The sequence below is a fragment of the Sylvia atricapilla genome, chromosome 2 (genome assembly GCF_009819655.1).
Source record: "Sylvia atricapilla isolate bSylAtr1 chromosome 2, bSylAtr1.pri, whole genome shotgun sequence".
NCBI classification, from domain to species: Eukaryota; Metazoa; Chordata; class Aves; order Passeriformes; family Sylviidae; genus Sylvia; species Sylvia atricapilla.
In genome coordinates this window covers 82652-105586 of record NC_089141.1, presented here as the reverse complement: position 1 = coordinate 105586, position 22935 = coordinate 82652, and the positions used below count along the sequence as shown (strand labels likewise).

Here is a 22935-nt window from a genome sequence, read left to right as displayed (position 1 = left end):
CTTTGGGTGGTGAGGACGATCAGAGGTGAAGTGTTACGATACAGGGTACAGCTCTCCTTTTCTGCTGGAGCTGCCAGAGGTGTCTGGATTATTCAGGGCAGTGTGTGTATTGATGTCCATGGATGAATTATTGTATTTGGGAAGGGGAAATAATACATGATACATAATGTGTAAGTGGAGAAAATGAGAAATAGCTGTCCAAGATTAAACTAGGAACTCCTCTGACTTCTTATTGAAGTCTAGGTGTCTACTAGTCTAGGTGTTTTCCACTTTGTGTGAACTTGGCTGATCCCCTAGGGACCAGAACTGTCCATGGCCCAGAACAGCAAGAGAGGAGAGGGAGTCACAAAGTAAGGTTTTGATGTTATCTTTAACCTGCAAAAATGTTAGATTGGCTTTTTCTTTCTTTGTTTTCCAGATAACGACTCCAAGGTCGTCCAAAGATCATCACTTAACTTCGCCAGTGCACAAATCATTTGGTACAATTAAGTCTTTTGTGTGTTGGTCAAACATCTTAGTTACAAAATGTGGTTTTATTAAAAGTCAGTCGAAAAAAATATTTCATTTTTGGTAAACGCAAAGGCATTATTTATCCCCCTGACAATTTCTGTAGGCTGGATTTTAAAGAAAAGTTAGGCCTGATTTTGCTTATGGCAAAATGTATTTGAAAACCAGAAAATAACTTGTGTACATAAAGCCAGTTTTCCTTACCTAGCCTCAGGTACAAATATGCCTAGTTACAAAATTCAGCAGCATTTAGCTCACTGAAAGCAACATTTTTTAGTTCTGCTTGTTTTAAATTCAAGGAATGTAACACAGTGACTTTGGGTCTGCTGGCAACTGGTAGTCAAAGTGATACTTGCTAGAAAACTCTCTCCAGAAGCTTTCCAGACTTGGTGCCAGCCTAAGAGTTTTTGTGTAAATATTTTAGACTCAACTAGAAAAATCATTATTTTCAACATGTTTTTTAAAAGGAAAAGCTTCACTTGTTCTTGCCAAATACAAAGCTTTCAAGACACACTGGGAAGAAGCAGCAAAACCTTTTGGATAAGGCTGTTACTAATGACCAGGAGTCACAAAGGGCGAAGAAGTCTTCATCTGCTATGAATATTTGTATATTATGCTACTGTGAATAGTGGGTTTTCTCCAATACATTTAATTTCTTTCCTGTATAAGATGTGAATTCCATGTGGTTAGGAAGTCTATTAATTTTTTCCCTAATTGATTGAATTGTAATCATCCATTTAGCCTGGCACTAAAGCTTAATGAAATATACTGTTACAGTAAGTCTATCTGACTCATATGTAGCTGGTTTTAAGTCATACAGTACATTAGCTGAAGTGCCTTAATGGGCTTGGATTTTTTTTTCTGACTTCTGTTTTTGTTTTTTGACTTGTGGTTTTTGGTTTGGTTTTTGTTTTATTTTGAATAGGCAATCGAGCTGCTGTTTGCAGAAAGAAGCTAGAGTTGTCAAATGAGTGTTCTTCATCCAAACACCTACAGTTACAAGTTTCTGGTATTCCCAGTTCATCAAATACAGTAGCCTTACCCAGGCAGGGACCTTTTCCATGACTGAGCACGACTCCATGTGCTAGTATCCTTGGAGAATGCCAGCCTGCAGATGAGGGGTGTTCCTGGAGCAATACAACTCTTGCAGACTTGTATCCAGCAATGTTAGAGATATTTACAAAGCTCATGGCAAAGCACTATCAGAGAAAAGTGTTAAAGTACGTGTTTGGACACTCAAGGTCCAAGAAATGGCGTTCTAGAAGACAAAAGCACAGTGTCACTGTAGACAAAATGGGAAGGTCTGGAACCTGTAAATTAAAGAAAGCATTTCACAGCATATGTAGCTGTACAAGTGAAGACAGCCAGAATCCAGCTTTTGGAAATGAGAGCAGAGAATTATGTGGTGACAATTCTCTCATTAGTAATTCTTCTAGTCTGGTGCCTTATGCTTATAGTAATTCAACTGAAATCAAAACAGGCTGTTCTGACTCAGATTTAGAACAGCATTTGGCATCTAGAAAGGGCCAAGAAGTCTGCAAACCCACCACTTTTCCTGATGTTATGGATAGAATGGGAGAGACATTTCTAGTTGAAGAGGAATTACAGACTACTGCCTCACCAAAGAATTTAGAATACACAGAAAGTAAAAAATGGGCTTACAAACTTTTCTCAAAACCCAGCTCCATAACATCTACTGCCAGTTCAGGTTCAAGAGCAGTTCATCTTGTAAAAGAGAGGAAGACTCAGAAAACTGACTTTTATGTTGGTACCTCAGAGTTGGGCTCATGGGCTTGCAGTTCCCATGGCAACAGTAACAATTCTATACCTATCACGAATTTTTCTGCTGCAAGATCGTCAAATACTGTGTTCATGAATCCTGAAAAAATAATTCCTGAAAGACAAACTTCTTTCCAGCACAAAGACTCATTTTCCTCCTGTTTTATGAAACAGAGTCCTTCAAAGATGCCTGATAAATATGAAGATGCATTTGAGGAACTCTACTACAAAGTGTGTTCTGGAGAGTTCCAGAAGTGTTTGACATTGACCAGACCTCTTTTAAACTCGCAGAATCTTGAAGAGAAAGAAAGATTAGTGAAGAGTAATTTAGGTGATTTTGGGAGATCCATTAAACAGATTGATAGAGAATTTAACAGGCTCTATGAAAAATTGTCTGTTCCAGGAAACAGGTGGGAGTCTCTTCCAGAATTTCATGTGTTTCAGACAGCTTCAAATTTCAGGAAATACCCAGAAATACAGATGCCTGAAACTGTAAATGCTCTTGTTAATTCTCCTGTCCGAAGTTATTCTTCAGTTTTCAGAGTTAAAAGAGAAGGAAATTCTGAAAACTATCTTCCTTGTTCACCACTAAAGTGACTGAAACTTACACCAGAATGTTGGACTTCTTCAAGGAAATGTCAGAAGATTGCCCACAGTAAAAAGGGTAATCTTCAGACAGCTAGCATGGATTTTTTGAGCATGTGCAACTGTAGCAACCCCAGCCTTTTTGCTGATCACAGCTGTTGTTGGCAGGTATTTAAGGACCTTGGGGGGGGGGGGTGGAATGTGTACCTTAAGACATTTGGAGAAGGGCTTAAGAATGGATTAGAGCTGCAAGCTGTTGGAACTAGTGATAGCATAATTCCGGTGCTTTTTGGTCAGTTTTACAGCTCTGGGAGCTTGGGAATATCAGGTCTCCTGGATAATGTGAGGAAGCTCTCTATACTAATAAATTTGAAAATGTTCTAAGTGAAAGATTTGATTGCATTTTAGTCACTGGTTAAAATGGTCTCAAATAGTGACTCAGTTAGGGTGTTGTCCTTCTGAAATGATTTTGTAGATGGACATGGTGAAGCAAAAAAATTAATCTTTTTAGGGTTTCACAGGAATCATTAAACTTGTTGATTTAAATCAGACACTTATTTCCAAGTTCACAGTCATCTCTTCTGAGGCAAGCTGTGAAATAGTATATTTTTTCATTAATGTTATAGGTTGCTGCTTTACTTTCAGGGCTCTCGATCTCATGATTCTTCAGACAGAAGTTTTCTTGGTATTCCTGGCACTTCCCTCCAAGGTTAGTTTCAGACACTTCATTAATTTGCACAAGAGTATATTCTTAAGGAAATTTGCCCATTGAAGTATTTCCAATGTTTAAATAGGCTAATCCTTAAACAACATTCTGTAATGTTTGTACTACTTGACGTTGTTCTTGCCTTTTTCGTCCACTGTTTCTCAACACCAGAATCTGGGACTGCAGGTGTGCACTCTGGTTGGCCTGGGGTAATGGGGAATTGCAGCTCTCTCAGAAATGTGAGGAGCCATCTCCCAAGGTAATAATAATAGCCTCTTTAAAAAAGAGATTTCAAAATGAATTTGTACTCCTCTATGCTTGTATTAAAGATATGGAGGTGACATGTTTACTTGTGGAATGAAAATGAGCGTGGGAGAGCCCAAGCTAGTCATACCTGCAGAGCTGAACACTAAGAGGAAGTGTCTGTGGTCAAAACTAGCCAGAGTCTAGCAAGGAGGGCAGCTGAGCAGAAGAAGATGACCTAACTGAATGTGTAGTCCTTGTCTGGTGTTCATCATAGAGGCATTTATTATTCTAGATATACCATGGAATTGTTTTGGTTGTGACTATGTGTTGAAGCTGATGAGTCCTCTCAGAGAGGAGTGCAGCCTGTTGTCCTTTAGAGGGCTTGCTGAAGTTGGCCTCTGCAGTTGGACATTGTTATCTGCATTTTGGCTCTGTGTAAACAAGCAGTGGCTCTGCTTGGAACATATCAGAGATCTTCTCCTCCTGCTGTTATCCCTACTGGCAGTGTGTTCAGATCTCTGGAAGCAGGACACTCTATCCAATTCCCTGAGTACTGGCCTAATACGTCTTTTTCTCTTTGAAAATATCTAACTTTTAAAGGATTATAATGCTTCAGATCCCTTGGATTTTTTCATTACAAACACTGAATAATATTCTAAGGATTTAAAAATCATTAAAGGCTCAAAAAAATTCTTATTTTGTTTACCAAATCATTTTTGATGTGCTTTTTTACCATAAGTGTAATTTGTCTCTGCAAGTTATGCTGGCTTTCCAAACTCAGTCAAAAAATACTTTGGCTATGTTTGAGGTGATCATACAGCTGATATCAACATTTTCTGACAACATTTGAATTAGAGGTTCAAAGGAAGGCAGAAAGCACTTTTTAATTACCTCTATGGAGAATTTAACAAGGAAACAAGCTTAAAGATGTAAAGAAAAAAGTCCCAGTTTAAGCAAAGATGGAATTGAATTTAGAGGTTTGTATTACAAATGCGCACAATATGGTAAGGACTATATTTGGATTATTTTTGATATAATGGAAGATTGGACACAAGCTGATGAGTATGCAAGGACATTTCTGTGATGCTGGATACGCCCACTTAGCTGAGCAAAATTCTCTTCGCTTTTTGAGTTTCCTTTTGTTTTTCCTCACTATGTTATCCTGTCTCCCATACAAAATAGCCACTCCTGTAAAATTAGTTATTGTTCTAAAGGAAAAGGTTTTTCTTTCTTTAATGCATATAGGTAGAGAAATCAGGATTTCAGAATTTTCTTCCTAGTCATCTGGACTAAAATCTGTTTCTTTGTTCTTTAATTACACAAAGACATGTTTGCTGATTTGTAGCCAAAATGGACTGTCAGCTGGAGCTTCCTGAGGCCTGTGGTGTGATATTTTTAGTTTTCTATGGTTCCCAGCAGTGAAGCTTTTTAATTACTTCAGAATCCTCAGAAGTTTAATGCTTAAGCCATGGGGCAAAATGCTGTACGTTGTAATGGATGACTGTAAAAAGAAAAGGAATATTGTCTTTCTATCTGGAACCAGATTGCCTTCATCCAGAAGATGATTATGAAAGTGATTTCTGAAAAGGAAATGCTTATAACTAATGCACTTTTCTTCAGCTCTGTGTGAATGCTGTCCTACAGCTTTACTGCTATACTTAATTGTCAGATGTAAACCAAATTAATTCAAAATATGAGAGAAAATTGATGCAGTTTCTTAAGTAATATGCAAGGTGTTCTTACTTGTGTAACTTTTAGCTAGTTGTGAATACATTCCAAGATTTCATCTCAAAGTTCAATAGATATTCAAACTTAGATTGATGTAGGAGCACTACTGAGACATTAAAATGACGTAGCATGAAAAGCTTCCTCTTCATCTGAGAGCACATAGGAAAGCAGACAAGGGGCCCTGCTGGTGTTCACAGTCAAATGTTCAGATACCTTGCTTGGGCAGTTTGTTTCAGTTTCATCCTCCTCACTGGAGTTTCAGCAAATATAGTATCTTTGTGTAATTCACTCCATCATCTAAACAGAGGTTCTGGATTTTTTTCCTTAGAGTATACAGAAAACTGAGCTACACTGATGGGCAAGACCAATTGTAGGAATCCCTTGGATCACTCTCTGGTTAAAGCTCACCAAGAAGCATTCATGGACTGCTACACATAAAAGAATTTTATATACGTTGGGTTATATTCAGTGTTGTTTCTTCTTCCAAGAATCAAGCATTTATGATTATATAATGTAAGTATATAGTTCTGATTTATATTTCCTTGTAATGCAAATCTTTGGGGAAGAGTTTGTCCCTTTTGACAGGGCACTTCTTACTCAATTTATGTACTAAGTTGGAATTCTATATTTGACAGTATTTGTAATAACAGAATGTGATCTGTAGTCTTTTTATTTGCTAATAAGCTTTGATTCTTACTGTATTAATAATTTAATAATAGGGAACAAGTTCATTTACCTAAATTTTTGCTTATTCATATTCTTTGAGAGTATAAGTATAGGCCCAAATTCACTGTTATATTCTATGTTAATGTTAACTATTTTCTAAGTTGATCACTGAAGTTGATATAATAAGCTTTGATTCTTACTGTATTCATAATAAGGAACAAGCTCATTTACCTAAATTGCTGCCTGTTTGTGCTTTTTGGATATATCAGTACAGACCCAAAATTACTGCTATGTGCTACAACTTGAATCTCCTTTGCGATGTCAGTGTTAAAATTTTCTAAGTAATGTTTAAGACTTTGTGAGTCTGCTATGCAAGGGTAATGTTCAAATTTTCCAGAGTTGATTTTTCAATAAAATGTTATACTTTTTAATAGATTTGATAATAGTATTCAGTGTTTTGACCAAGTCCTACCTGACACTACATATATTCTAAATAAAAATTGTTCTGAACCAATACCTGCCTTCAGGATTTTTATTTCACCTTTGTGAATCCTCAGGAAGAGTTTGTATTACCTTGCATGAGCAAATCCGTGAGGATGAGGTGTGAGAGTCCCACAGGTTTTCACTGCTGTGGCTCTTCTTGTCAAGGGGCTTGTGTTAGTGGTGTCAGATCAGGTACTTGCTGTTTTATCAGCACTGCCCCTTGTTACTTTTCTGAGCTTCAGAAAAAGTAAGTAATTTTTTTCCTTTGGCTATACTTTAGTTCCAGACACACAGGAGGATTTTATTGTAGCTCTTAAAACCAAAATCTTGTTGTCTTAAGTAGTGTTGTTCTTGAATAGGACAAGAAGCCAGCTCTAGTGAGGTTTTCTCTGCAATAAGAGCCCCTGCACACACATTCCATCCTTCATAATTTGGATATTGTGTTTCTTTCCACGACAGCAGAATACTGTCTTCTAGAAATGCTCTTGGAGTTTTTTCTTCCTTTTCCAGACATGGATGCACTGTAAGGAATATGAGTTATGAACTATCTTCCTCTTTGATTTGTTGAGGTAATTATTTTGCAGTATTTCTTGATACACCAGTACTGATATTGCATAATTCATTGTTGTCTGTTCTAAAGTAACTTAGAAGCCAACTGAAATTGGGTTTAGGTGTTGAAAGATCATGCCAATACCACCGTGTTTTGGGTTTTAGCAGTAGCAAAAAAGGGAGAAAATTTCTGGTTTTAGAGTTGATCCTCCTACACCATGTGAGTCAAGAGACTCTTAAAAGTATGATGTAACAAAAGTCTGTTTTTCCTAAGGATACTGTTTAGCCAGATACATCTGCAGTGATTAGCAAATGCTATGATTTACTTCTGGAATACATCTGTCTCAATTTACAAAGATGTCAGTGGTGACATTCACCTGATCTCTTGTGTTTTGAGTTCCATTCTTCTACCCTTCCAGGTTTTTTTCCCCCACCATATTTTCTCTTGCTTACTTGTTCTTTACTGTTCCATTGAACTGGTACTTGAATGCTTAATTGTAATAAAAAACCACTTTATTACACTGCTTCTCTTTGCTATAAGTTTTTTTAAAGGAACTGTGGAAACACAGATGAGGTTACTGAGAGAGTCCAAACCAAGAACCTAGCACCTTCTCTTATGTTGTAATTAGTTGAAACTTGCTTTATATGTAAAGAATTTAACTATTATAAGATAGCTTATGTAGGTCTCTAATGTCATGAAGATGGAACAATATTGAACATGCTTTTTCATGTAAGGATTCAGCAGTCACTTGAAAACTACCTCAAAACTCTTTAAAAAAAGAAATAGGTTGTTCAGTTGCTTATTTAGGCAGACAGAGGGTAAAGAGCCAAAAGAAGAAAGCTAAATGCATGTGGCAGCATTACAAATGCCTTGGAAATAGTTGATAGGCTGTTAAAGATCATCCTGTCCGAGAGCCACAATCAGTAATTGAGGCAGTGATTAGATGTGGAAAGGGAGTGTGTGTGTGTATACATGGAGAATATTTGCAAAAATGCTGTGCTCTTTGAACAAACAATGTTGCAAAGGAAAGCAGCTGATGAAAATTAGTGTAAATGCACTGCTGGATTAAACAATGAAGACTGAGAATAGGAAGGAAACTAAATGTACTTAAATCACGTGAACTTACTGTTATTTGTATAATCAATGAGAGAAATGACAGGTTGAATTTAACAATTGTTTGGTGGTTTGTTTTTTAGTGAGTTTGTCTCATCCCTTGATGTGTCCATCCATATCTACTGTTAGAAGGTGTTTTATTTACCAAAACATTTTTGGCATGCTTTTTTTGGCTCTCTGTACTATGGGTATTTTGTTTCCAGATGTATCTCTTTCAGGACCTGACACAGTTTTAGGGATCCATGTTCTTCAGAATTTCAAGCTCCTTGGTACTGCTCTGTGGATTTTAAAGGCTCCAATAGCCTGGTTTTTTTGAGAAGACAGGAGTGTCTGACACCTAGAGGCAGACACATTGCATCAACTTGCTTTATTGTTTCTTGCTGCAACTCCCAGAATATAAAAATAGATGCCTGCTCTATAAAACTTACCATTTAAAGAGTTTGATCTTCAAATGAATCTGCACACGGTAAGTGAAGGGTTTGGGGAAATAAAAAGCTCTTTTTGTTTTTGCAAAATAGTAACGCTGGCAATGGAAAACCCAATAGCAATGTAAACATAACATAGAGTATCAGAAGGAAGAAATCCTCCCTAGATTTATTGTTACAGATGGTTTGATAATATCTTTGTGAGCCCTAAAAGACAGCTGTGTACAATATTACACTAGTAGAGGAGTTGAGATTTGAGATGCATTTTAGTATTGTTGGAGGAAACTAAAGATATATAAAGATACTGCTAAGTCTAGTGGGATGTACAATGACTACTTAAAATCAGCTGTTAAATTATTCTGCAGTCATTGCCATAGACCAGTCACAGTCAGAAAGTTCACAGTGTGGAACAGCAGATCAGTTCTTAATTGGTAAAACAACTAATCACCAAGTGTGCCAGTATGAAACAATCTCATTTCAAAAGTATTAAAGTTATTATAGAATAGTTGTACTCTGCTAGAGCTCTTTAGACACTGAGGGGGTCTTTTAGGACTGCTTGAAAGCTGATGATTGTTTAAAACAGGATTGACTCTTACTGAAATCTCTACCATGTGAATGCTGAGCTGCTAGCTTCTGCAGCCTTTCAAATTGTCTTCAGAAGGGCAGGTCTATCTGAGTGACAGTCTGGACCTATGTGTTGCTTAGTTTATAAATATGCTTGGCAGACAGTTTGGAACACTTAATTTACCGATTTCTTACCACTGTTTAGTATGTCAGCTTTTTAGAATATTTTCTCTAATCATTCATTGTTCCTCCAGAGTGAAAAAGCAAATCTCACTTGATGGTTACATATTTGGTTCATTACATTTTCGGTTCTCCCCTTTTTTGTTATGAATCAAGCCCATTAATCTGATGGGATCATCATGAATGGCTTCTACTTTGGCTGTGTTTTCAGCAGCCAGCTGCTCACTATTGAGGTAAATGCTAACTTTGGAAGCCACCATGGGGTTAGATGATCTTTCTTCTTCATCTTCCTCTAATGAAGGATCTTTCTTTTTCCTTGGTTTTCTGCGTTTTCCCTTGACACTGTGATCAAGTGAGGCATAACACATCTGATCAGCAGACTCCACCTAGAAGAAAATTCACTTTAGGTTCACTAGTTATCCTTGCTTTGGATTTATACCTAAGACTTCAAGTATGTCTACACTCTAGTCATAATTCTGCCTGAAATTTGCCTAAACTAGCTGTAAAACAATTTATTAAAAGTGCAAATTATTTAACTGTGAGAGAATGGAAAACAGATCAATATAAGCTAAAATGGTAAATTACTTGTAGTGGCAATATGGAAAAATTCATCAAGGTCTCATTAGTGGGAAGGAGGGGAGCTTATTGCATAAGTCCAGGTTCTTTGGCATGCAAGACATTATTTGATCTGATTTTCTTCTCACTTTTTTTTTTTTTTTTTTTTTTTTTTAGAATCCAGTTATTGACAACATTATTAACAGGCTTTGTGCAGAAAACCTAAGATGGATGGTTGCTGTTTGTATATACTATCCCATTTCCAGTGCAAAATGTATGCTTTTTGTGTCTTTCCCCTGATGTTTTGTGATTTTTAAGCCAGACCATCAATGCCTATTGACATTGGAATGTCTGGATTTAAAAAGTTGTTCTTTACCTGCTGGAAATACCCTGTGAAAGAGTCTCAAATATGTGGCTATCAACTCAGGAAATTGATGCTAGGAATGCTTCAATTACAGGCAAAATTCGTTTGAAGCTTGCATGCTTTTAGGCATACAGGTATCTCAACGAAGTACAAGTCAACAGAAAACATTCTTTCCCTGGTTAAGGTGTACAGATTTTGCACTGGACAGGAGAGAGCCAGTCAAATTCATGAATATCATGATGCAGCTTGTGTTTTCACTTGGTTGATAACTAAACCAAATAAACTTGATTCTTTACATAAGGCATGGCCATGGATGCAAATTTAATTCCACGTGATCTGCATGCCTGTGGCTGAGCTTTATTATGCTGTATTACATGGAACTGAACTGTCTATAATTATCCTTCCTTATTAGTGACTCAGATTGAATGGAAGGTCAAGTTTGTACTGAAATACCTTGATGAAGTGAGATACTAGTGCATGGTAATTTTTGTGAGAGTGTGAAGATTTTTGTTATATATTTTATAGGATAAATAAAGGAACTCTGAGACAGATCACGTTACCCTAATTCAGAAATCCATAACTAAAATTAAAGATACCTGTAGCTGGTTAACTGGTCTTTGAGGCTGGCACTTCATCTGCTCGTAACAACAGTCTTCTGAAATTTATCAAAGTAGAAAAACCTTTTTGTTAAGACATGCTACTGAGTCTTAAAAGATCAGACCAACTCTCTTGGTTAGAGAGTGCACTCCCCCCAGCTTGCTTTGGCAGGATGTTTGTGTTTGTTTTGAAATCACACACAGATCTCTCCCTTTAATTATATAGAGGTGTATAGCTAAGAAATTCAGACACATACTGTGAAAATTAAAAGCATTTTCTGTTCATATGAAAGAGAGGTTTCTCATTATTCACTATATGGGAGTCATTTAACAGTGGTGGGAGGACTTCTTGCAGTTAAGAGGTAGCCACATACTAAGGTATTTTTCAGCACAGGCAGCCTTTCCTTTGGTTGAGAAAGACGTTGTGAGTTGCAGCAGCTGGTGATTAAATTCTATTCCTGAGTCTACTTCAGTTGAAATTTGTTGTAATTCAGCGTAAATTTGGTTCTAGTTATTTTCTCATGTTATAGCTCCCTTTAGCCACCAGTAAAACAGATGACTTCCTTACAGCTCTCAGACTTTTACAATGCCACTGCATTTGAGTGTTGACTTGATTAAATTTATGCAAATTATGTATGAAAAAGTTGGGTATATTGGGATTTTTTTTCCTGCAGTTCAAATACTTTAGTTTTGCTTAGCCCCAGTTAAGACTTGCAGAAAAAGTTGTATTCTCATTACTTAAACGCTTTTTTAACTCTCTGAGGGCTTCAAGAGACGAACCCTCAGCACATCAGCTCAGCTTGCAGTTACCTGATGTTACAGCCTTTAATGTGGTGTCTCTCTGCCCAGGGTTGTTCACTGGAGCACAGTAAAGCAAAGCCAAGCTGTCTGCCCACCATTCAGCTGCTGGCCTTCAGCACATTTGTCAGTGTCGCTGGTGCCATGTGGACAGCCACAGCAGAGAACTGGTGTGTTTGTTTGTGCCTGCCCCTGCGGGAGCACTTACCTTGGACCGTGAGTAACATGTGTTTTAGATTGCTTTAATAGGCATGGATCAAGCTGTTGTTTCAGTTAGTGCAGCTTTACATTTAGATAAACTCTTTGTTTTGAGATATTTGGCTGGACAGGACCATATGGACTGTAAAAGATCAAATTCGGTATGAGATCTGTTCTTAGTAGTCATAGTGCAGTATGAAGCATCTCTACCCCAAGTATCTTTTAATAATTTCAATTGTATCAATAGTTGAAAAGATGTAGCTTCTCAAGTTTGTAATATAAGAAATGCAAAATATGTCAGTCAGTAAATTTTTAATCATACATTTTTATAGCTAATCAATAGACACATGTTCCTAAAATGAAGCTTACCTAAAATATCTTGATTGAGATTGCCATAAACAGGATAATCGTCTGTGTGGTAGGCATCATAGCTACAAGGGGAATGAAAAAATGCTTTTAATTCACAGAATGCACTTTATTTAGCACCCCAGTACTTCATGTCAGTAAATGTTTTATGCACATATGAAGATTATTTGTGTATACGTATATCTAGAAGATTGTTTGTGGTCTTATAAACAAGATCAAAAACATCAGAGGGGACAGAAATGGCAGTGTGATATTCTCAGGAGGAGGAGATTTTTTACCTAGCCCAGAACTGAACTCTCCTTTCCTGTAATTTCATTAAGCACAAAACTAATCTTGAGACTATTAAGCTACAGTTTGAGGTAGGGTAAGAAATATTAATGATCACTGAAAGGGGCCCAATTCTTGTCCTCTGAGACCACTCTGCAATACAAACTAAAGCACCATATGTGTCTTTTGGGTTGATATTCTTAAAAGGTCCCCTCGTGATTCGAATAAAATATTTCTGTCAACAGAAACAGAGAAGACTGAAGCCAACTTCAGCTTTGCATTTTTGTATTGTATGTTGTGTTTCCTTACCTGGTGTTAGTTGAAAATGTTTCTAAGTTTGTAAAATGGGGATGGTTAGTGGGAAGTGCTGAGCAACCTTTCTACTGCACCTCTATATTGCGTCTCATCAAGGGGGTGAAGTCGTGCTCTAACACCACAGTAAGTGCTATTGCTCATCTGAATAGGCAGTAATGGACAAATAAAAACTTCTATTTCAATTTCAAGACAATTTGTAATTGAGAATCGGTTTTGAATAACAGGTGTGGCCTTTGTGTTTTTGTTTCAAGGGCGTTTTATATTTGGGTTGAGATGAGACTCTATCCATCTCTGTTTTCTAAAGTTTGGGCTTAGTTTGGGGTTTTTTTTTTTCTGTATGACATAAGAGAGAGACTTGAAACAGATTTGTGCAATAGATCATGAGGTATCCTGCAGCTGTAAACAGACTGTTTTATTGCTTTTGGATGCCATGTGTAAAAGATGGTTATGAAATGTAAATGCATGTAAATTATTACTCCACAAGTATTAACTAGCAGCCTATAATTTGTCACTGTTTTGTGAGAGCTGAGAGTTCTTTGAAATTATTATTGATTTTAAGTGATAGGTAATGGTGGTTTAGCTCAGTGTCTTGCACTTTCAGATAAAATTATAGTATTAGCATGCAATTATTTCATTGTTGCTAAAATGACTGGAGGATGTATCTCACACGTGAATTTTTTTCCACAAACAGCATTTCCAGGCAGACTGCATGAGATGGAATTTTCCTCTGTGCCATCCCTCCAAAGCCATCTGTCATTTATTGCATATTTTTACTCTTACCAGAAATAATTTTTTATACAACTTACCTAGGATCGTTCTCTTCGTAGTCTTTATACATTTTAGCTGAAAAATTCATTGAAAAAAAATTAAGAGAAAATGAAACATGTTATTTTAGAACACTTCAGATAATTGTCTCAACAGACATGCTTTTGATTTTGTTTTAGAGAAACAGTTAAAAAGCTCTGGCTCTCAGGATCTTCAGTTGTCGCTCTACTTTTCTCAATACTTTTGTCAAGTAAAAGAAATGTTTGTCTTATGGCTCTCTGCTGTGGCTGCAAAGTCTACACTGGTTAACAGTACCCAAAAAATGTGTTGTAGCACATGTGATTCATTCTTGTTTTCCTCCACCTTCTTCTCCCTCATCTTCTTCTCTCAGATTTTCTCTGTCTGGAGGGGTGAATCGTGTTAATATTGTTGAGTGACATGTTTATTTATTTTCCTAGCTCTCCTGGTATGTCTGAAAAAGAGATCCTGTGATCCACACAGCTGAAAAAAATGAAGCAAAGAGGCAATGGCTACAAAGAGATTTTATGCTGGACCTTGATTCATAATTCAGGAGTGCCTAGCTTTCTAAACTCTGCTCCAGGACTCCAGAATTTGCCACAGTAAGCTCCAATTCAATGAGTAAAGCAGTATCAGCCACTCTGACCTAAACCTTGGTCAGGTTAGTTTTGTAAATGACTCTCATTCTTTCTCATAGAAATATCTGCCTAGTAGCCCTAAAACACAAACCAAAAAGCTCAGCCTACACCCATCCCAAAACACTCCAGCAACTCTCTTAATATCCTGTGAAAATCTGATTTTCTAGTTCTTGGTGGGCTCAGTTTATAAGCACAGGCCTTGTGTTTATATAGATTAAATGCACAGGTGTATTTAGCCTGGATGGGGTCAGCAGTGTTGGCCTGCCCACCCCTAGATGTACAGCACAGGGGCAGTTTTCCCTGTTTAAAGGGAATGGTGGAGACTGTACAACTTCTAACCGTAGAAGTGCATGCATAAGACAGGTTGCAGTGGCACAAGCTGTCAAAAACTAAAAGTTAATTTCAACCAAAACCAGAGTATGACCATAAGTCATAAGAGAGGCACATTGGTTTGAGAAATACAGCAGAATCCCATTATGAATAGCAATTACAATGTTTTTCCAAAATACATTGATAAGGCATATCTGTATATCTGTATGAAGTCTGAAATTCAAACGAGTGTTCAGGAATTTGGGGAGGAGAAAATTTTCTCAAATGTATTTTGTATCAATGCATCTACTTACAATAATTTTTAAATGGAAGTGTAAAAAACAGCCAGTTATAGGAAAAGTATACCCCCTAGGAAAGGAAATTGCAGGTATTAAAATACACTTTAAAATAAAAATTTAGTAAACTAAATTCTTGTTGTTCTGATGGTTTGCCTTCAGCGAATGGATTTTGGAAGCTGTTTTTTTTGCAGTGGATTGGGCAGTTAGCAATCATTCTGTAACCATGCTTGTCTCTCCTAAATTTTTTCTTGCCAAAATATAAATTTAAGATTCAGAAGAATCAATTTGTTGACTTGATATCTCAGAACCTTTAAGCATTGAAACTTCCGATTCCTTACAAAGAAATATTTCTTACCTTTCCTGTTTTTGATACAGTGTGTAATATTCAGTGTCAATGAAACAAGCAGAGCCAAACTCAGAAAGGCCAAAACTCCCCAGACAGAAAAATGGCATTCCATTCCTGTAACTGAAAGAAAATTGACTATTTGTGTTGTCTTAGGATTTTACTGTATTCTTTGTGCTTGGCTGATTTTTGCTTTCTGTAATCAAAGCTACTATTTTGTTGTTTACTCTCTGACAGCTACTGTTATACAAGCTAAATAGCTAATATCAAAACCAGATGCTAAATAATAACAAAGCAACTTTAATAAACTGATAGCAGAAATACTGTTTCATAGGAATTCAGCCCAAGATGAAGCTATTGTTTTGCTTGTAAGATGCAGTAAAAATCAGAAATTAATAAAAAATTTTACTGGATAGCTTTGAAATTATTTTTGCTGTGTTCTTTAAGTTAGTATTTGCAGTAAATTAATTAAATTCTCAGCTAAATTATACAGATGATGAAAGTAGTTCTGAATTTAGTCAAAACAAATTTGCTGGCTCTGTCTTTGAATAATAGCTAAGACTGTAGCGATTCAACAAAAATCAAAAAAAAAGTCAAATTTGGTTATGTTCTCTTGCATTGTTTTCCAGCTATTCAAACATCTTGTACTTATTTCTTGCCTGAGAAACCAATGGTAAAGGATAAGCATCAGCTGGGGACCAGTGAAGCCCCAAGAACTACTGCAAGGAAAAGTTCAATCAGCTCCTGGAACATCATTTGGTAAAAGATGGGCACACTTATTTGAACAAAGTTTTCTTTTGCTCTAAACTTGCCTCTCCTTGCAATAAGAAAGACATGAAACCCCCCCCTGCACAAAATCTGGGTTTTTTTTCATTTAATTACCCTTTGATTAACCTAGCTGATACAAATTTTCCATCACAAATCACGCTGAAGAAGATAGCTTATTTGCGGCCGTCTAGTGGCCAAAATTATCAGCATTGCGGCCAATGGTCTGCAAAAGCCTTCCTTGACAGAGGAAACACTGAGCCAAATAAATGAGTGAAAGGAGCTTGCAGCTTGATTCTTACCTTTCCCCAGAGGCATATTTCATGTTCTCTGAGATTTGGAGTGTTCTCCTCTAACAGTGCGTCAAAAGAAATGTGTAGCTGCAGCAGAGGAGTCACGGGGCTGGACTGAACAATACTGATCCTTAATGCACTTCGTTGTTTTTTGACATATCTGGATTCCCTCAGGAAGCTGACATTTTGTTTGTTTCTTAAGAAAATCTGAGTTCAAGGAGTACAGGAATGCACTTTTCCATGTTGCTGGCCAGCGGAGGGTGGCAATGCATTTGCTCCTGCTGAGAAGATAGGGCTTTGTTCCTTGACAAAACAGCTCAACACCTTCTTACAGGTTTTGCCCCCTCATTGTGCTGTGCTGCCAAAGCTCTTTTTGTTCTGTTGTACTCCAACCCCCAGATGTTTTTATAATGACAAAACAAGATAAGATAAGCCCTGGTAGTAAAGAATCACAAATCACCTGGGCTTTTGGGACGCAGAATTTCTTTCCTGATCAGAACTCTCTTTTAAAAGGAGCAAAGCAAAGCAAATAAACTGTAATTTTTTGACAGACTTCTAACTTTTTTTTTTCCCCCCACGGGGTACTTTCAGTAACCATTTATTCTTTTTAAACTAAACATCCCATTTCCCTTCCTTACTACCACTTGAGTTCTCCCAAAGGCGTTTGAGAGTTCTATATCACTGCAATACTCCTTTTCATGTTGAAATGCTCTTTTTTTGTAATGAGGTACAGACATTCATGAGAAGAGACAACATTCCCTTGAAGCAGCTATACATCATTCCAGTTTTTCAGGGAAGAAATTAGAAGAATGGGAGACCCTACAGTGAGAAGGTATTATCAGGGTGCATCAAGAATCACCACTCTATGGAACCTGGTTACTGTGAAATTAATCACTCAATATTGCATCTCATGCAACCTGTCCAAAACTACAAGCCTGTCCAGGACAAGAAATATCAAGTTTCACTGTTGTGTCTAAATAATCAGAATAATTTCTTATTCTTCTCTTGTCTTTTTATCTTTTCTGATGTGATCGGTTTCTTCTCACGTTCATTTCATATTTCTTTTCCTACAAACACTTTTTCCAGGGAGCAAAAGCAGTATTGTGGCCTATGAGAATGGAAGCACATGCAACTGTGATAGAATCACAGAATCAACTACGTTAGAAAAGTCCTCTGAGACCATCGAGTCCAGCCTGTGACTGAACAACACCTTGCCAACTGCACCATGGCACTCAGTGTCACGTCCAGAGTAAAAAGAGTGAGCAGGTACCGAAAGTACAGTCACAATCTAACATTGTTCCTTTTTCTTCCTATACAATGTTGTCATTTATCTCTCTAATTCAGAAATCCAATTTTCCCCCAATGCTTCCAGAGAAGAAGGAAAGCTCTTAGTTCCAATTTCACTGTTGTCAGCCCTTAACTTGCTCACTTCTTGTTGACAAGTATTGTTTTCCTGTTTCAGCTTTTGATTTAAGTTGAAATTATTATCTGGAAAATAGTAAAGGTTGGATTTTATTTTCTTTTTAGTTTCAAGTTTAAATTCTATAGTATTTGAGCAATCCACTTCTCAAGAACTTTAAAAACATTCTAGGAAAAAAAAAAAGGTATGACTCTTGGATTTCTCATAAAAAATACCAATGTTTTAAGTCTCACTATCTATAGTTCTTTCTTAAGCATGATTGAGGAAAATTTATGGGTGTGAATAGATTAAGAGCATTTAAATTTCATCCTGGATTAATGTTACTTAGTTTATTTTTAAATTTCTTTTCCACAACTCTGACTTAAACATCTGCTTGTGTTTCAGTAGGATGTGTACAAACATATGTGTGACTTCAGTATATTTTTGTTTGTTTGTTTTTGCAGTACTAGCTATTTCTTTGTCAGACAACAGTACTTACATGGGAGAAACAACAGCAGTTTTTACTTAGCCCATAAAACCATAATAAACACCTTGGACAGAGATGTTCTGGTGCTGTTCTGAGAGCTCTATGCCATTCTAACATTAGTTAAAGCTAATCTTATTACCCTGATACAAAATATGAGAAATTCCGATTTTATATCCTAGCTTTGCAGATATGCAACTCCCAGATCTTTCCCATGTCTTCCTGTTCTTATAGGTGTTTCTGATATGCTCCTCACATTTATAACTGCATTATTTTAACATTAACTACTTTGGCAACAGCAGCATTAGAAGGAAAGCTGACTATCTCTGTGAAGAACAGTTTGTCTCCACAGATAACTACATTGCTCTCCCTAAATGTACAATAACAGATGCAGCCTCTCACAGTTAACAGGTTGTGCTAAATACAAAAATAAGGAGATTTTAGATGGTGAGTGAGAAATAAACAGCAAGTCTATTAGACTAATAATATTCCATTTTGAAATGGTGTCTTTTATTCTATTCTCTAATTTTAATTCTCCTTCAAGTCATCTATTCTCCAATGCCGCAAAACTTTATTAATCTATTTTGTGTAACACATAGTTAATCCAAAGAACTCACGACACTGTATTTAGGGGCACTCTCATTCAAGCCATCAAATTGAATATTTTAAAATAAAATTTGTTGTATCTTTTGGAAAAAGTCATACGGAATAATTAGGCTGCTTGGGAATAGGACACTATGATTCTAAAATGATAAAATCAAATTGCATCAGGACTGTCACTATTCTGTGATAGTCTCTCTGTAACAGGAAAGCTTAAGGGTGGTGGTAGTCTGTTACAAGAAATAATATTGAAGTTTTCTTAAAGTAATGCGCTCATTTGTGAAAAACAAAAAGTTCATTATATACCCAAAGGGTTCATGAGAAGGACGACAATCCTTGTTATATTGTTAGAAGACTCTCAGATTCGTGAGTGGAGAAGTAGTATATTTAATAATTACAAAGAGGATAGTATTTTGATTAACTAATAGCGAACTCTCTCTAGTATTAATGATACATTCTTATGTTGCTGTTCTTCCACTTCTCTTTGAAAACCAGGCTGAACTTGGAGCATCCAAGTAGAACATCTATCTTAGGTAAGTTACTTCATTCGGATATTGTTTTTATTTTTCTGACTTTAGGGATGGGATTACTCACCACCCCTTAGGATATTTTAGTGTTATCAATTGAAGGTTCCATATTCACATCACAAAATACAGACAAACGAAAGACCTTGTAAATATGTAGTTAATTGTGCTTTTTCTCTTTAAAAGTCTATAGACAACTTTCTCCACCAACACAGACAAGACATGGGAATAAATAGAGTTTCGATTATTTGTCCTTTGGTTTTCTTTTTTATGGGGTTCATTAGACTGTCACTGGAGGACTGTGAGGGGGGGAAAAAAAAAAAAAAGGCAACCAAAAAAGCCAAAAGCCTCCAAAACATTCTAACCTTTCCTGGATGAATTTCTGCTTTTTATTGAGTTTTATTGAAACTCAAAGGAGTGGGCATAATCCCATTCTTACCTGAAGGGAGCAGAGCCAGATTTAACAATTTGTGTTGGATATTTGTCCTCTTAACAACATAACAATAGTTAGCAGAAGTGCTGCATTTTGCTCCTTCTTGCTCTAATGTATTTTGTTTAGAAAATCCATCACAAAGGATAACAGGGAGATAGCATACTTTTACCAGATTTTTGTACTGAAAAGGAACATGAGGTGAGGAACATAGATAGCATCTCGGTGGACATGCCATCTGTGGTATCAACACGTTATCCACAGAGGCAGATTAATTGCTACCAGATTTACCGTGATGATCTGGAGCACAAAACTATTTTTTTCCTTTCTTTTCTCTTGTTTTTGTCCACAAATTTGTTAAATATTAGATAAAACTATCTTTCCTCCCCCCTTCCAATTAAATTAAATTATTGATATAAATAATATTTTGTACTAATGGCCCTTAGGAAAAAAAAACCCATTAAGAGACTGATGAATGTTAAATTAGCATTAAAAATGCTTCCACCTGTGTGAGCTTTCAATACAGGATTAATTCTCTGAAAAGGATTCCTGAAACTGCAATTAATTAGTGCACAACTAATTGCTTTGTAAGATAACAACTTCATACTTCAGAAGGGAAACAGCACGTTGTAAAATAAGGAGGCCCACAGCACAGTATTTTCATCATAAAACTAATGCAAATGCTTAATCTTTGTTACCAAACCTTAATTAATGAAAGTTTAGCACCCTGAGCCACCTTCTTGGAACAAACACTGCTAATCTGCCATAGCGTGGTTGTACTGCTCCTATGTTTACAAGTTTAAAAGGTAAGGCTTACCTGGTTTTGTTGTTTCTAGGAATACTCCCCTCCCCTTTATCCAACAGGAAATCAAGTTATGTTGGCAGATGTTGGATACTCTTTTGTTTTGAACCTGGCAGCATGAAGCTGTCTTTAGAGCTGCCACCAATCTCAAACCCCTCCGGTCTGTTTAATTCGCCTGCTTTCTCGCAAACAGGAAATGTGGTTCAGCTCTTACTGGCAAACGCACGTTCTCCTTCAGTGTTTGCCTCCAGGAGAGAATTCAAGTATTGATGTGTACCCTTGTATTTATTATCCACATGTCTTGCTTCAGAAGAACATGTACAGGACTATTAGTTTCATTTATGCGATATGAACTTAGTTTTTAATATTCATATTCACACTCCTAAGTTGTCTTGTAATAAGCCAGCCAAGACTCCATTATTTTCCTGCAGGAAGAGCCCATTCTTTATTCACATCACTTTATACAGCTTTCACAGACCTTGTGTGCAGCACCTATTGGCTGGTAGTTTTCTTGCTACTTCATTTATTGGTCGGAAGGTGATTTGTGTGTACGTGTTAAGGTTGTTTACAGTTTTCCTTTATGGCTTCTCATGGAACAGATCTTATTGCTTACACAGATGAACTTATTTTTCAACCAAGGAACAGGTTGTTGTGCTAACGGGTTTTCATACTAAGATTGTTTTCGCATGGGAACTCGTAAGTTACTTAGAAGTGACAGGCTAACTTTGGCAATTTAGCAGAGCAGGCCTGATTTTATGAGGCCTTTCTTTTATAATTCTGTTACCTGTCACAGCAGTCTTGGGTTTAATGTTACACTGAATTCAACAGAAGTATTTAGATACATCTTAAACTAAATTACAGAACGATTTTACCAAGGAATGCTATGTGACTCTTCCTCTCTTGAAGTTTCTAAACCAAGTTGGAAAATTATTGCTAAGAGCCTGCAGTTTAGCAACGGCAGGATTCAGAGGCATGATGAAGGAATTATAACACTGCCAGCTCTTGAAAGTAAGGTCGGAATAATATAATGTCATTCCTCCATTCTTTAGAGTTTATGAATCTGAGGCCACAGTCCAGTACAGTCGTGCAAAGAAAGGATAAATCAGCATGTGCCTTACTGTGTGTATTTGTCTTCAAAATTTAATGAAACCTGTCTGTGTTTAGGTGGAGAAGCCACTTTATTCTCAGAAACAAAGTAGCTTCTTCCAGAGGAAGCTTGCACACTGGGGGCTGTCAAAGAAGCCTTCCGTTAACTTCTGATGTTTTAGGTATGGTTTGGGGGTTTTTCTTCAGAGCAAGCAGTTTTATTTCCTACAATGTATAATGTAGGAGTAGGAGGGGTTTCTTAGGAAAAAAATGTGAATCACATGACCATGTTTGTCCTTTCAGAATACATAAACTAAAATAGCCCTCAGTGTAGTCTAAGGAGCAATGTAAAGCTCTGCACTTCAAGAAAGACACTAATGTGAGAAAATGTCCTCTGCAATCTGTGTTTACTTGGGATACCATTACTTTGGATTGTTATTTTTGTATTAACTGCCTTGGATCAATGCTTAGGAAATGATTTACGGGATTTAGCATCTTACTTGAACATGAAGGAGCAGATTAGTCTTGATTAAATAATGTATCACATTCAAGTCTACGGGTGATATAGACTCAACTGTTCAGAGCTTTATCATGATGAAGTGAATAGAGCAGGAGGAATTAATCTGAAAATACTTAAACTGGTGGGAATTCTTATGGAAGGATACTGAAGTGAGAGAGAAACTGGAGAGGGTGGAAGATGTGCATTGTGAGGACAAAGACAGTTGCTTAGTTTCTCGGCTAAGAGCACAAGGAGTAAATATAAGATCTGCAGAGGATTCAGAATAAAATGCTTATCAGCCTGAACAAGAAGCTTACAAGAAATAAACTCCTTTGGAGATAATTAGGAGCATAATGGCAAGGTGAATACTGACAATGCAGCAGAGGATTTCTGGGTTTGTAGTCCTGCTGGTGTGTTAATAAATCTGCTCTCCAGGAGCAAATCACTGCTGTACTGTATCAGCTTCAGATGGCTGCAAAAGCAAAGTCTATTGGAATAAATGTGAACTTGATATGCTATTTTAGGCAAGCTGCAAGAGACAGAAGGCTCTGTTAGATAGCAAGAAAATATTCGCTTCAGGCAGTAAAATCCATTGTGAATAGAAGGCTTCTTTTTTTCCTTTCCTTTGTATCAGTGCTATGTTAAAATCTCAGGGAGCCAGTTGTCTGCTTCAAGTGCTGTTATTCAGGA

At 36.8% G+C, this 22935-nt stretch overlaps 1 protein-coding gene and 1 pseudogene across 3 annotated transcripts; one reads left to right on the top strand and one right to left on the bottom strand.

Moving 5' to 3' along the window:
- The first annotated feature begins 159 nt into the window (after positions 1-159).
- Positions 160-6648, top strand: LOC136375195 (uncharacterized; annotated as a pseudogene).
- A 2067-nt stretch (positions 6649-8715) lies between these two features.
- Positions 8716-20877, bottom strand: TRAT1 (T cell receptor associated transmembrane adaptor 1). Of its 3 annotated transcripts, XM_066340560.1 has the most exons (7): positions 20676-20877; positions 17692-17909; positions 15376-15486; positions 13798-13834; positions 12413-12474; positions 11048-11106; positions 8716-9918 (listed from the first exon to the last, which is right to left on the bottom strand). In XM_066340560.1, the coding sequence occupies exons 2-7, from the start codon at positions 17714-17716 to the stop codon at positions 9634-9636; spliced, it is 579 nt and encodes a 192-aa protein (XP_066196657.1). In that variant the 5' UTR covers positions 17717-17909; positions 20676-20877; the 3' UTR covers positions 8716-9633. The 3 variants fall into 3 exon arrangements, with proteins under 3 accessions (XP_066196657.1, XP_066196658.1, XP_066196659.1); XM_066340561.1 differs by lacking the exon at positions 17692-17909 and having other exon boundaries at positions 20676-20867; XM_066340562.1 differs by lacking the exon at positions 15376-15486 and having other exon boundaries at positions 20676-20866.
- Positions 20878-22935: the final 2058 nt, after the last annotated feature.